Source organism: Bos mutus, chromosome 24 (assembly GCF_027580195.1).
Source record: "Bos mutus isolate GX-2022 chromosome 24, NWIPB_WYAK_1.1, whole genome shotgun sequence".
Classification (NCBI taxonomy): Eukaryota; Metazoa; Chordata; class Mammalia; order Artiodactyla; family Bovidae; genus Bos; species Bos mutus.
The window spans coordinates 35177603-35190895 of record NC_091640.1 but is presented as its reverse complement, the minus strand read 5'-3'; the positions used below and the strand labels follow the sequence as shown (position 1 = coordinate 35190895).

Below are 13293 nucleotides of genomic sequence, written 5' to 3'. Positions count from 1 at the left end.
TAAAAATTCAAAAGATTTGGTCCCAGTTCTCGTAAAGCTAATAGTTAAATAGTGGGACACAGGGAATAGGAGGGGGAAAAGAACCTACAATAACTCAAAGACATATACACAAAACATTATGATGTGGTAGATATAAATAAAATTACACATAAGGTGTCCTGCACAAGCAAAGAGGACAGACCTCATCTGCCAGGAAGATGGTATGTTTAAGATGAGACGTGTAGTAAGAGAAGTATTTACCAAGCAGAGGAAGTGAAAGAATGAATGCATTTTGGCCAAAATGAATGAGTCTGAAAGTAGAGAGACAAAGAAAATATGATTGGATAGTGGGGAGAAATCACATCCAGAGGACAGAACATAACAGGGAGACTGAGTCACATTACAGCTGAAAAGGCAAGTGGGACTATTTCCTTGTATGCAGAAGAGGAGTCGGGCACTTTAACCTGTAAACACTTTTTAAAAGGGAAAATGACAGAGTGTTGGCATTTTAGAAATATCACTTCAGTAAAAAAGGAAGGGGAATACATTAGATAGCAGAGAAATTCTAGACAAAGAAAAACCAATTAATAGACAGCCCAGGCAAAAAAGAGTACACAGGTCCAATGTAAGGAAGAAGCTGTAGAAATGAAGAGGAAATGAATTACTGCATCAATCAGAAGGCAGAATTTATGATCCAGCAACCGATTAGAAATAAGAACAGAACAGCAAAAGATGTGTGACAAAAACAATTACTGGGGAGAGGATGGAGAGAGAAAGGCTGAGTTCGGCTTTGGCCTAGGTTGAGGTGTCTGAAAGTTGTGCAGGAAAAGAAGTCCACTCAGAGAGAAAGAAAGGATTCAGGTCTAAAGCTCAGAGAAATAAGCTGATCACACATGAGATTAATTACAGAAAACGGGCAGAAAGCCAAGATCAGAAGTACTTTGAGAAACATTTAACAATTAAGGGGAGGGGGAAGCAGAAGGAGAGCCTGCAAAGAGGACTGAAAATAAAATCCAGAGGCAGAAAGAAAAAAGGCAAGAAATAATGAGAATATGAGAGTTCTTAGAATTTTAAGGAGGATGCAGTGCTCAGTGTCAAATGCAACGAAAAAAGAAAAATAAAATATAAATGCAAAATATTCATCATATGTGGCAACTGAAAGCTGTTCAATAGCATCTCTGCTAGAAGGATTTCAGAGAAGAGTTTAAAATTAAATTGGTTGACTTTTATACTTAGTTCTAGGTTAACAGAAATAGTAGGCACACAAACCTTTTTTTCTTCTTCCCCTCTGATCTTAAACAGAGCGAAAGATAAGAGCCAGTGACAGAAACTTATGGCAATCACCACTGAACGAGATAACCCAAAGAAAACACGCTGCCACTGAATTATTTCTTTAAGTCCTAATGTACCGCTATACTTACAGATAAGTAATACAGTGAGAATGGAGTTATAACAGCTCCTTATTTTCACCTTCTCCAGATCAAATGTGCTTTAATTTTGAAGATTTCTGAGCCCTGGTTTGCTATATAACTTGGCAAATAGCTTTATTGGGATGAGAATTTAAAAGAGAAAAACGCATAATAGCTAACAGGTACCCACATAGTTCGTTTCCCTTTTTCTCACTTTCCCTTCCCACCATATGCTCTCTTGAATGTAACAGTAAACATATGAAGGAGAACGAGAACAATTTTATCAGCTTTTAAAAATGAACGCTGCCTATTCCTCATCTCAATTAAAAATACAGGCTGCAGCACACAGAGTTCAAAGACTGGTCTAAGGACAGCCAGGTTTATTTCTGGTATATTTAAGAAAATTTCCAGTTAACCCAAAAGGACCTTCTCAAACATAAGCAAGTAAAAATTTTTTAAATCCGCTCTCTTATGAACTACTCTCACAATGAAAAGAATTCATGTTTCTAATATTTACTTCCTAGAGTAATTCACTTTTCAGGGTCAAATGAGATGATGTTCACTGTAGTAGTTACTCTCCATTGGCTACCTCTCCCTTTCAGCCTCGAAGATCCATCCTCTGCCTTTTCTGCCGTGAAATTTACCGACTGCATTATCTGGGCTCTTCTGTCCCATGGTTTTAAAGTTGGTTTCAGCCTACAGGTGCCACTAGCTGTAGATCAATTGGGAGAAATGAAATATCCGCTCTCCTCACTCTCCTCTTGCCTTATTGTGGCTTTGGCAGTGTTCTATGTTCTATGCTCCTCTTTCATGATTCTACACATTCTCTCTGAGCTGTGGGAATAAGATTTGTCTCTCCTCGTCCTTCGGACTAGGGGCAATGGCTTCCCACTGCTATCAATCAATGGCTGCTTTACACCTTTTATTTATTGCTCCCTGTGATCCTGCTCGTAACACCATTTACAGTCCCTTCATTAAACTCTCTTCACTTCATAAACAAACAAAATGTGGTATATAGATATGACAGAATATATTAAGCCTTAAAATGGAATGAAATTCTGACACATCTACAACATGTTTGAGCCTTGAGAACATTAAGTAAAATAAGCCAACCACAAAAGGTCAAATATTGTATGATTTCACTAGAATAGTCAAATTCATAGAGACTGAAAGTAAAGACAGCAGTTATCAGGGGCTGGAGGGAGAGTGGAATGCAGACTTTAATGAGTACCAAGTTTTAGTCTGGGATGAAGAAAAAGTTCTTGAGATGACAGTGGTGATGACCACATAACAATGTGAGGGTGCTTAATGTCACTTAAAAATGGTGTTAATAAAATGGTAAATTCTGTGTTACATAAATTTTATCACACACAAAAAACTCTCATTTAAACCTTCTGAATGTGCCATCTGTTTCCCTGTCAAGATCCTACCTGAGGTACTGACTTCTCATAAATTCCTAATTCCAAAGATTAAAAAGACCACCTCTGTCAACCTGTGTAGCAACGTGTAGTTTATTAACTGCTTCCACATATAATATTCCATTCGATATTCAGGCAAAAAAATCAAACAGGAGAGGAAACAGTAGGTAAAACAATGCTATAAAAATTTAGGCTCAGGACTTCCCTGGTGGCCCAGTGGTTAAGACTCTGAGCTCCCAATGCAGAGGGCCCAGGTTCGATTCCTGGTCAGAGAACTAGATCCCAAGAGTTCACATGTTACAACTTAAGACTTGTCATGGCCAAATAAAAAAATCAGGCTCACTAACTACACATTTGGAAGCAATATATATATTAGTATCATGCATACAAAATACATTATCCACAAAAAAACTTTAAAAAAAGTAACAATAAGAAAATACCTACCAAGCTTTTATCCACATTAGAGCTAGTTCTGTTATCGTTAGGATTTGCTGAAGATAAGTATCTGGGAAGAAAAAAAGTTTTTAAAAGAAAACAAAACAGTCTTTAATATCAAGTAGCAACCAGTAACAAATACGATATGCCTATTTTTTGAACTTACTCTGCTTTTAAAACTTGAGTGCAGGTTCTTAATTCTTCATTTTTACAAACATAACACAGAAATAACACATATATTAAATAAAACCCACAGTTAGGTCTGAAGTGGTCTTCCCTGGTGGCTCAGTCAGTAAAGAGTCTGCCTGCAATGAGGGAGACCTGGGTTGAAACCCTGGATCAGGAAGATCCCCTGGAGAAGGAAATGGCAACCCACTCCAGTATTCTTGCCTGGAGAATCCCATGGACAAAGGAGCCTGGTGGGCTACATACAGTCCATGGGGTCACAAAGAGTTGGACATGACTGAGCAACTTCACTTTCACTTTCATGAGACATGAATACAAGGAAAAATCACAGAACATAATCTAGAGTATGATAATGTAGTACAAATAGTGCACGTGTGTATATAATGATTATTTAATTCAAGATTACCTTTGTGTAGAAAAAGTAATCACTTTTGTGTAGAAAAAGTAATTAACTGCTGAACTCTACTATAGAAAATCTAAAAACACTTAGGGGGGTTGTTTATATCAACATCTTGAGTGTTTCAGAACACTCAAAACAGAGAATAATTGATAAAAATATAAAGTTTTTAAAAGAGAAAGAAAAGAAAGAATGCTGGAACAAACATACCACTTTACAGAGTCTCTGTGCATTTCAATATAAAATAGTTTCAATATTACAGTCATAGAGTATTAGGGAGGGAAAGAGATTAAAATACTGTCTTTTTCTAGGGGTCAAAACTCAAGTATTACCTACTTGTCTGATGATACAGAGAAAGTATTCTAGCATCAAAAGAACAAAATTATTGTCTTATAGTTGGATTACTGGAGAAATTTCATAAGGCAGGACTAAACTGAATTCCTGTTTTGTAAACTTGACTTGAATTAACCTCTTATTAAAAGTTTTGACTAAAATGACAAGATGTTTCACGTTAAAAGAAAGTGAGCTATAATAACCTCAAATTTAATCGTTACTCCAAAAAATTCAAATGTCTACTACCATTTTAATAGAGTATAATTTGACTAGAAGTACATATTCTAAAATAAATTGATCAAGCAGATTTGACATACCCAGTTGATGCTGCCATATAGTTCAGTTCACTTTTATATACTGATGTAGCACTTTATTTAGATTTCTGTTGTGTAGTATTCGCCAACCTACATTGTACAACTTATCCATTTCCTCACTAGGATATGAACATCTCAAGAGAAGACTCTGTATCTTATTAATCCTTATATCTGACAAAGAGTAGACTGTCAAATGTGTCTGTTGAATGAATGACCAGCATATAAAAGTAAAGTGAAATGTTTAACTTGTATCTGAAGTCCACTAGAAAAGCTAAAACTAACATTAGCTAATACTAATAATAATAACACTGCGTGCTTATGCCATGCAGAGCATTGCTCTAAGTTTTACTGTATTTTGATTTATTTAACCCCTACAACAACCCTGAGACACAAATATTATCCCCATCATCTATATTTTTGAGGAAATGAAGGTATAAAAGATCAAAGCTATTTGCCTAAGGTCACAAGGCCTTATAACGTAAAATATAGTGAATTCACTGAGAAGTTTTAGGGAGGAATCACTTAATTTTTGAAGAATTAAAAACTATAGGCCTTTTGTAACACCAATATAGCAATGATAATGCTAGAAGACTACATACTGTTTAAAAATGCATTATAAAACCAGAACTCTTTGGATAACAGGATTAAGCAAAATATCAACAGTAACAGAATCTCTTGACCCATTAATAGCTGTAATGTGAAGAAACATTAAGTTATTCAGCAAAGAATTTCTGAAAAACAATATCCTGAGCATGGATGATTTTAAAAGATACTAAATACAAAATCCTGGAAATATAATTAATTGGTGAATGTGACATATTAATATATCTTTTTATACACCATTAAATTTACTTTAAATGTTCTAAAGTGAATTTTAGATATCCCTAAGAAAATAATATGACTACAACAAAATCAGTGCCTACCCCCAAAACCAATGTGTAGCATACTTACCTACGATTGCTATAATATGTAAATCCTACAAAAGGTAGTTGATTGCCAACAAAAGCTTTAGGTATAGGGAATGTTTCTTCATCTCCTTTATCTTCTTCCAAGTCATCAAAGTTACTTGTGTCTATGTCACTACTTAAATCAGGTACAACTGGTGCTACAGCTAAAAACAGAAACAAAAGTAGTTCATTTCAAATTTAGTATCAAGTGAAGCAATGATTTTGCACTAATTACTAACGATTTCCTACATATAAATAACTTGTGAACCACAAATTTTAAATGGGCTTAATTCTATTACAATAAGCTTTACTAGGATTATTAATCAGCAGCTACAGATCACTGATTATATAATTCTGTAAATCAATTATTTTCAAAAATAATTATGATAATTATCATATATACCTCAAGTTTGAGTATTACAAGTCAAGTATTATTAAGGTTTGTTTTAAAATACATTGTAGTATAAGATGTGCAAAAGCAATCAGGACTACAGAAAAGACTGTTCAGAAACTATAGGGCAAAACAAATTGCACTTAAAGTTGGTTAGCTTCATATACAGTATTTCACTTGCTAATCTGCTCTATAGCAAACTAGAAATCAGTTACCTCTCTTAGCAGTCTTGGATATAGTTAATATTTGTTATTGAAATATTTTTACTTATCTAGAATCTAGATAATCAGTATTCCCCTCCCCACTGGCTCAATAGCTCTATAAGAGCAAAGTTTTGGGGTTTTTTTCCAATTAATGTTGATTTACAATATTGTGTTTCAGGTGTAAAGCTAAGTGATTCACTTATGTATAGGTGTGTGTGTGTGTGTGTGTGTGTGTGTATGTATATTTTTGTTTTTTTCCCAGATTCTTTTCCATTATTGGTTATTATTATGATATACTGAATAGGAGGAAAGTATTTTGAATTATATTTTCAGACTACCAATAGTTACCTTCCTTGAATTAAGTGATTAGGGGACAACTCAGGTAAGTCTTATAAAATGGCTGTTGGGAAAAGAGAGCAGGGATACAAAACCTCAACAAAGAATCTTCTTCAGGAGTTCTAAACTTGATGGGAAACAAGACCCATATACACTTAAAATAAAACTGTATGTGACAATGCAAATCTTCATGACATAGAAAATATCATATGAAACTAGTACTGTCTTCTTTTGAAGCTTAACTACACTACAGAAAGTACATACTAAAATAAATTTTTGGAAAAACATTTTCTAGTTTAAAGATTCAGGAGTATAATAAAACATCACTGAAATATTATCATCAAAACATTCAATAATTATTTTACATACAGTCATTTCATGTTCCCTAAGAGAAAAAGATGAAGAAGAGCAAACAGAAGTAACTGACATTACAATCTTAATTTCACACATAATTTGAATTACTGCTCTACTAAATCATCTGGGTATTCCAGGCAAGAGGTTAACTATTGTTGTGCATCTCAGATACAGTGACCTATTAGATAAACCTGGGAATGAAACAACACATTTAATCAAAAGAAGCTGCAGTTCTGACAGTAAACAGGAAAAGAGCTTTTCCACCATTTTCTTTCCTTAATGGCCAAGAAAACTGCCCAACTAGACGATTCTAGCTTCCTGACATTAACTGCCTAATTTGTGGAAAGATGGGAAAAAAGGATTGTCATTCCTTATGTAGTACATCCTCTTAGCACAAATTTAACCTTAAAACAGTAGTTTTCAATCAGGGGCAAGTCTAGGCCCTCAGGGATATTCAGCAATGTCTAAAGTTCTCAATTAAGGACAATTTTGGCCCCTCAGAGATATTCAGCAATGTCTGAATGTCAGAAATATCTGGGTGCATAATTTTCATTGTCACAACTGGGGGAGGGATGTTGCTGATATCTGGTGGGTAGAGACCACATACTTTCCAGAATTTGTTATCTGTAGACTTTTTTTGATGATGGCCATTCTGACCAGTGTGAGGTGAAGACATTGTATATTGATAAAAGGGTCAACTGATGAAGGAGATACAACAATGATAAACATATGTGCATACAACAACAGTTCCAAAGATACACATATACACATATACACATATAAACGACATAAAGGAAACAGTTCTAAGAGTGTCTTCAATAACCCACTTTTAATAGTGAACAAAAAATCCAAACAGAAGATGAATAAGAAAATGGAGGACTTGAATAACACTGTAAACCAAATAGATACAACAGAAAAATAAAGCACACCCAACACCAACAGCAGAATACATATTTTTCTCAAGTGCACATGGGACTTCTCCAGGACAGACTGTATGTTAGTTCAAAATACAATAAATTTAAAGAGGCTGAAATTATACAAAGCATTTTCTCCAACCACAATAGAATGAAACAAGAAGTCAATAATAGAAGGAAAATTAGAAGATTAACAAATATGTGGAAATTAAACAGTATTCTCTTAAACCATGAGTTGAAGAAATGAAAAAGAAAGAAAGAAAGAAAATGCTTTGAGATAAATGAAAATGAAAACAATATACCAAAACTTACGGGATTCAGTGAAAGCAATACTTAGGGAAGCACTTTATTTATAAATGCCTATGTTATATAAAAAAAGGATCTCAAATCAACAACCCAGACTGACACTCTAAGAAACTAGAAAAAGAGCAAATCAAGCCCAAAGCTAGAGGAAGCAAAGAAAAAATACAGATCAAAATGCAAGTAAATAAAATATGTAACAGAAAATGAACCATGAAAATTAACAAATAATTGGTTCTTTAAAAAGATCAATCAAATTGGCAAATCTTTTACTTCAATAAGAAAAAAGGAGAAGACACATGAACAACTAAAATCAGAAATTAAAGTGGGGACATAATTATCAAGCTTCTACAAATAAAAGGGATAAAATTTTAAAACTATGAACAATTGTACACCAACATATTAGATAACCGAGATGAAATGACAAATTCCAGAAACACAAACTATCAAAACTTACTTGTAAAAGAAATTTGAAAAGACCTATGGTAAGAGATTTAATCAATAACATAAAATGTCTCAACAAAAGCCCAAGACAAGATGGTTTCACAACTGAATTCCATCAAACACATAAAGAAGACTTAATCCCAATCCTCACAATTTACTAAAGACGGAAGAGGATAAAACATTTCCTAATTCATCCCATGAAGCCAGAATTACTCTGACACCAAAGCCAACCAAGACACCACAAGAAAAAAACACAAACCAATATCCCCTGATGCAAAAATCTTTAACAAAATACTAACAAATTGAATGTAGCCGCATATTAAGAGGGTTACAAGCTATGATCAAGTGGGATATATTCCAGGGTGGCTCACCACATGAAAGTTAATCAGTGTAATACATCACATTAATAGCATGAAGGAAAAAACCCACATGATTATTTCAAATAACACAGAAATGGCATTTTACAAAATCCAACACACTTTCATGATAAAAATATTCAGTCAACAAGGCATAGAAGGGAACTTCCTCAATATAATAAAGGGCACTATTGAAAAACCCACAGCCCACATCACACACTTCAGGGAAAGATTGAAAGCTTTTCCCCAACGATCAGGAACAAGACAAAGAAGGATGCTCAATTACGCTACTGCTATTCAACAACATGTTGAAAGTTCTAGTCAGAGCAAACAGGCAAGAAAAGAAAATAAAAGGCAGCCTAACTGGAAACACATTCAGTAATTGCTCTAAAAATTCCACTATCTTTTTTTTCAGGAATGGAAAAACCCATTCTAAAGTTCATATGGAATCTCAAGGGATCCCCAATACAGGCATACCTTACAAATATTGTGAGTTCCACTTCAGATCAGAGCAATAAAGCAAACAGTGCAATAAAGTGAGTCATATAACTTTTCTTTGGCTCCCCAGTGTGTACAGAAGTTATGTTAACACTATAATATAGTCTGTTATGTGTGCAACAGCATTATGTTTTAAAAACTGTTAAAATTAAAAACCTAATTTAAAATTAAGGCCTTAACGAAAAAATATTTCATTGCTAAAAAATGCTAACCATCATCTGACCACACAGTGTTGCCACAGATCTTCAGTTTGTAAAAAACTGCAGCTATCTGTGAAGCCAACAAAGCCAGGTATGCCCGTAATCAAAACAATCTTGAAAAAGAAGAACAAAGTTGGAAGATTCAGACTTTCTGATTTCAAAAGCTACTACAAAGCTACCACAATCCAAATTGTGTAGTACTGGCATAAAGACAGGTATATAGATCAATGGAGTATAATAGAGAGTTCAGAGATTAAACCCTCACATTATATGTTCAAATGCTTTTTGATAAGGGCACCAACACTATTCAAGGAAAAAAGGACAGTCATTTCAACAAATGGTGCTGGGAAAACTGGATATCTATATGCAAAAGAATGAAATTGGAGTCTTATCTTACACTATATATAAAAATTAACTCAAAAGAATGAAAAGCAATTACTCTGACAGATACTTGTATAACAATGACCAGAGAAACATTACTCACCATAGCTAAAAGGACAAGCATCCTGAAGTATCGGTCAATAGAAGAACGGATTTTTAAAAAAGTGGTATAAACACACAATGGAATACTATTCAGCCTTAAAATGGAATGAAATTCTGATGCAAGCTATAATATGGATGAATCCTGAAGACAAGCTAGTGAAATGTCAATCTCAAAAGATAAAGAATATATGAATTCACTTGTTTGAAGCACCAAGAACACTCAAATTCATAAATCAGAACAGTGGCCACTGGGGGTTGGGATAAGGGGAGAATGGAGATTTAAGCTTTAATGTGTTACAGAGACTTAGTTTGGAGTGATAGAAAAGTTCTGAAAATGGGCGGTGATGTGGTTACACAGCAATCTGAAGGTGCTTAATGCTACTGAACTGTGTCCTTAAAAATGGTTACAATGGTAAATTTTAAGATATTTATCCTTTATGACAATAAAAAAGAGATAATCTTTCTTAAAGTTTATGTTTTGTTAACAAGAACCCAATATAATGCTGAGGCAGTCTAAACTTCTAAGACCCTAAAACTTGCTAGCTCCTAAATTTTTTATCCACGAAGCCTACATTGATTATCTTTTTCATGAAAATATAAAATCCTAAGAGAGGACACCAGACCTGATGGAAAAACAGAACCTAAAGTAGCACATATGTGCATACAATTAATTGTTTGCTTTTAACTAAAATGAAAACTCATCACACATTTTGACAGTTACCCCAGTTAACCATAAGTGTCTCCCATCAACTAAAAGGTAGATTAAGTAATGGCAATATCTTATCTGAAATGAGATCATGAATGGCAAAGTTTTTCAAGTAACCACATGTTATATGTAAGATAGCATTATTAATAATGTTATTATATGTAATAAATGTTATAATTTTGTTTTCCCTAAAATTTAACTGCCAGCAAGTGCCAATCCCCTGCATTTCTAATCTATATAATACTAAACAGTAGAAATCTTTAAATGGTACATGGTATTTCACAAGATCAAAGATGTTGGAGTCAAACAGACTGAGACTTTAGTCCTGATGTTGTCATCTGCTAGTCGTGTGACCTGCTAGCAAAGCTAGCAGGTAGAAAGCTATTTAGGTCTTCTCATTTCTTCTTGTCTTTAATCTGTCATTTCTTCAATTCTATCCCAAATGAGTGGAAAAAGTAATTTTACAGTCTGAATACTTAGTGCCTCTAAATTAAGAGTAAGTAAGATCAGGAAGCTTGTGGAAATTCTGCCAAAAATCAAGCTGTTTTGTATTTGTACCCTGCTCCCACACGACCAAGGAACAGATGGTGAAGATTGCTGTTATAACTTGCAGACATATAAGTGGTAAAACTACCAAAAGAACTATTATTTGCAAAACAGCAAGAAATCTTGCCAAAGAAAATTAGAGAGGCAAAAGAAAATTAAAAAGAACTATAACTGTTATATAATTTTTAAAATCTTGGCAGGTCAGAGAGGTCAGTTCAGAATAGAAGTATTCTTGGTATTTTAGGGGTGGGAAGTAAAGAAGGGGTAGGAAGAGAGAAAAGGAAGAATAGAACAGTAAGTTCTACAGACTTCAATTTTTGTTTCTTTTTTTACAGTAAGCACAAAACAGAAGCTATAAGGATTAGTGAAAGCTCTCAAAATGCTGAAGTACATTAAATCTAAGTAGACTGTAGCAAAACCATAGGTAAAAAAAGATACAAAAATGCTAACAATACTACTGATAATACTACCTATTTATAGAAATTCTTTAAACATGCAGTTCATTTGATTTAAATCAAAGACACAATTCATCTTACTTGCTTTTTCCATAAACAGTTATAGTAAGGAAGTGTAATATAAAAAACGCCACTGATGTGGATGCCTCAATTCCACTAGACTATGAGCTGTTTTCCTAGTGTCTGCAATAGAGCTGTGCTCAGGATACAGCAGGTGGTCAGTGCTTGCTGACTAGACTGCCTCCTCTCCTAATTAATACCAACTTTCAATACACAAAAGGAATTATGTCTTCCCTACTTTTAACAGTGAATTATTGTATGGTTACTCTGGAGTTCTTTATGCATAGCTTCACTTTGAAAAAGAACAGAAAGATAGTACTTGTTAGTTTCTGCAGTTCTCTTTTTAAATTTTCTCTGCTTTACAATTGTAAACGTATGTTTCCAGCCTTCTGAAACTTTACTGAGAGCATAATTTGAATAAAAAACAGAATTTTGCAAGGCACCCACTTATCATCTCACTCTACTCATCTCTGTCTTGCAAGCTTCTCTTGCAACAGGAAAACAATAATCATTTATTATGTTTATTATAAATGTTTATTGTTATCAATAAACATTTACTTATGAGGAGGGGGAAGTTCCTTATTTCCCAGTGCATAACTAACTGTTAATAGAGTCTCTCAAGGTGACGCAGCTCCTGCAGCTTCTCCAGACAGCAATGTCAGTATCTGCAGTGGTGTCATTTCTTAATTTCAAGAAAACTTTATTTCCCCTTTTCCCCTCTGTAGTCAGTTTTACAGCTTAGTACCATATATGTACTGTACCTGAAGGCAATATGATAACAAGGATATTTCACTAATATTGGCAAACCTGCATGATCTGTTTCTTCAAAATTAAAAAGAATCATCTCTTGCAATCTGAACTAGATAGGCAGATCTTAAGAGGAATACCTAATTTGTAACTGTTTCTAAAACAGCTGAGTTCATTTTGTAATTACTGTCCATTGCTGATGCTGCAGCAGGAAGTTAAGGGCTAACATACACTATTCTTTCTCTGCTAAGTGAAAAAGGGAACAATTTCTGAGACTTCAGCAAGGGAAAGGTAAATTCTTGGCCTCCCAAATTCACAAAGATCATGGGAACTTTTGGTGCCATTATGATTTCAATTCAGCTACGTTAAACAAGGTTTTCTGTGAACTGTCATAATCTCCACTGTTTTTAAAACAGGGAAATAGTCTAAATGGACTGAAAATTAACTTCCTGCATACTACCAATTTTTATTTATTTTTATTGCAAGCTGCAAGTCTGATGGAACCAAGCATACCATAATTTCTTATATGCTAACACAAATTAAATTCTGATAGAACCTCCTTATACTTTAGGTTTTAGCAAAAACAAGAGAATAAACTTTTTTTTTTTCACGAGAAATATTACCTCTTAATTACTGGACTTCCTCTATAATGAGATACTGAAGTCTATACCAAGCAATTCAACAAAGATCAAGTATCGCATTATGACTACTGAGCCCAACTCCATTACACGTACATAACATTTCATCTTGGCATAGAGAGGGAGCAGTATATTTTCCCCAATATTATCAAACAGTCTCTCTTTAACTAGGTTAGGACAACACTTACATAGCTTTGGATTTTCATCAGATATACACTTATTTTAGGAAGGCAGTTCCAAGAGA

The 13293-nt window shown here is 34.1% G+C and overlaps 1 protein-coding gene across 3 annotated transcripts in view; it reads right to left on the bottom strand.

Annotated features, from left to right (window-relative positions):
- ROCK1 (Rho associated coiled-coil containing protein kinase 1) overlaps nucleotides 1-13293 on the bottom strand; it is a 124091-nt gene that overhangs the window by 43450 nt on the left and 67348 nt on the right. For all 3 annotated transcript variants that reach the window (XR_011462511.1, XM_005898887.2, XM_070361975.1), the window contains exons 10-11: nucleotides 5423-5582; nucleotides 3251-3311 (exon numbers count right to left, since the gene is read on the bottom strand). Coding sequence is in view for 2 of the 3 variants with exons in the window: in XM_005898887.2 (XP_005898949.1) it covers nucleotides 3251-3311; nucleotides 5423-5582 (221 nt within the window). In the remaining variant the exon portion in view is untranslated. The remainder of the gene's footprint in view (nucleotides 1-3250; nucleotides 3312-5422; nucleotides 5583-13293) is intronic.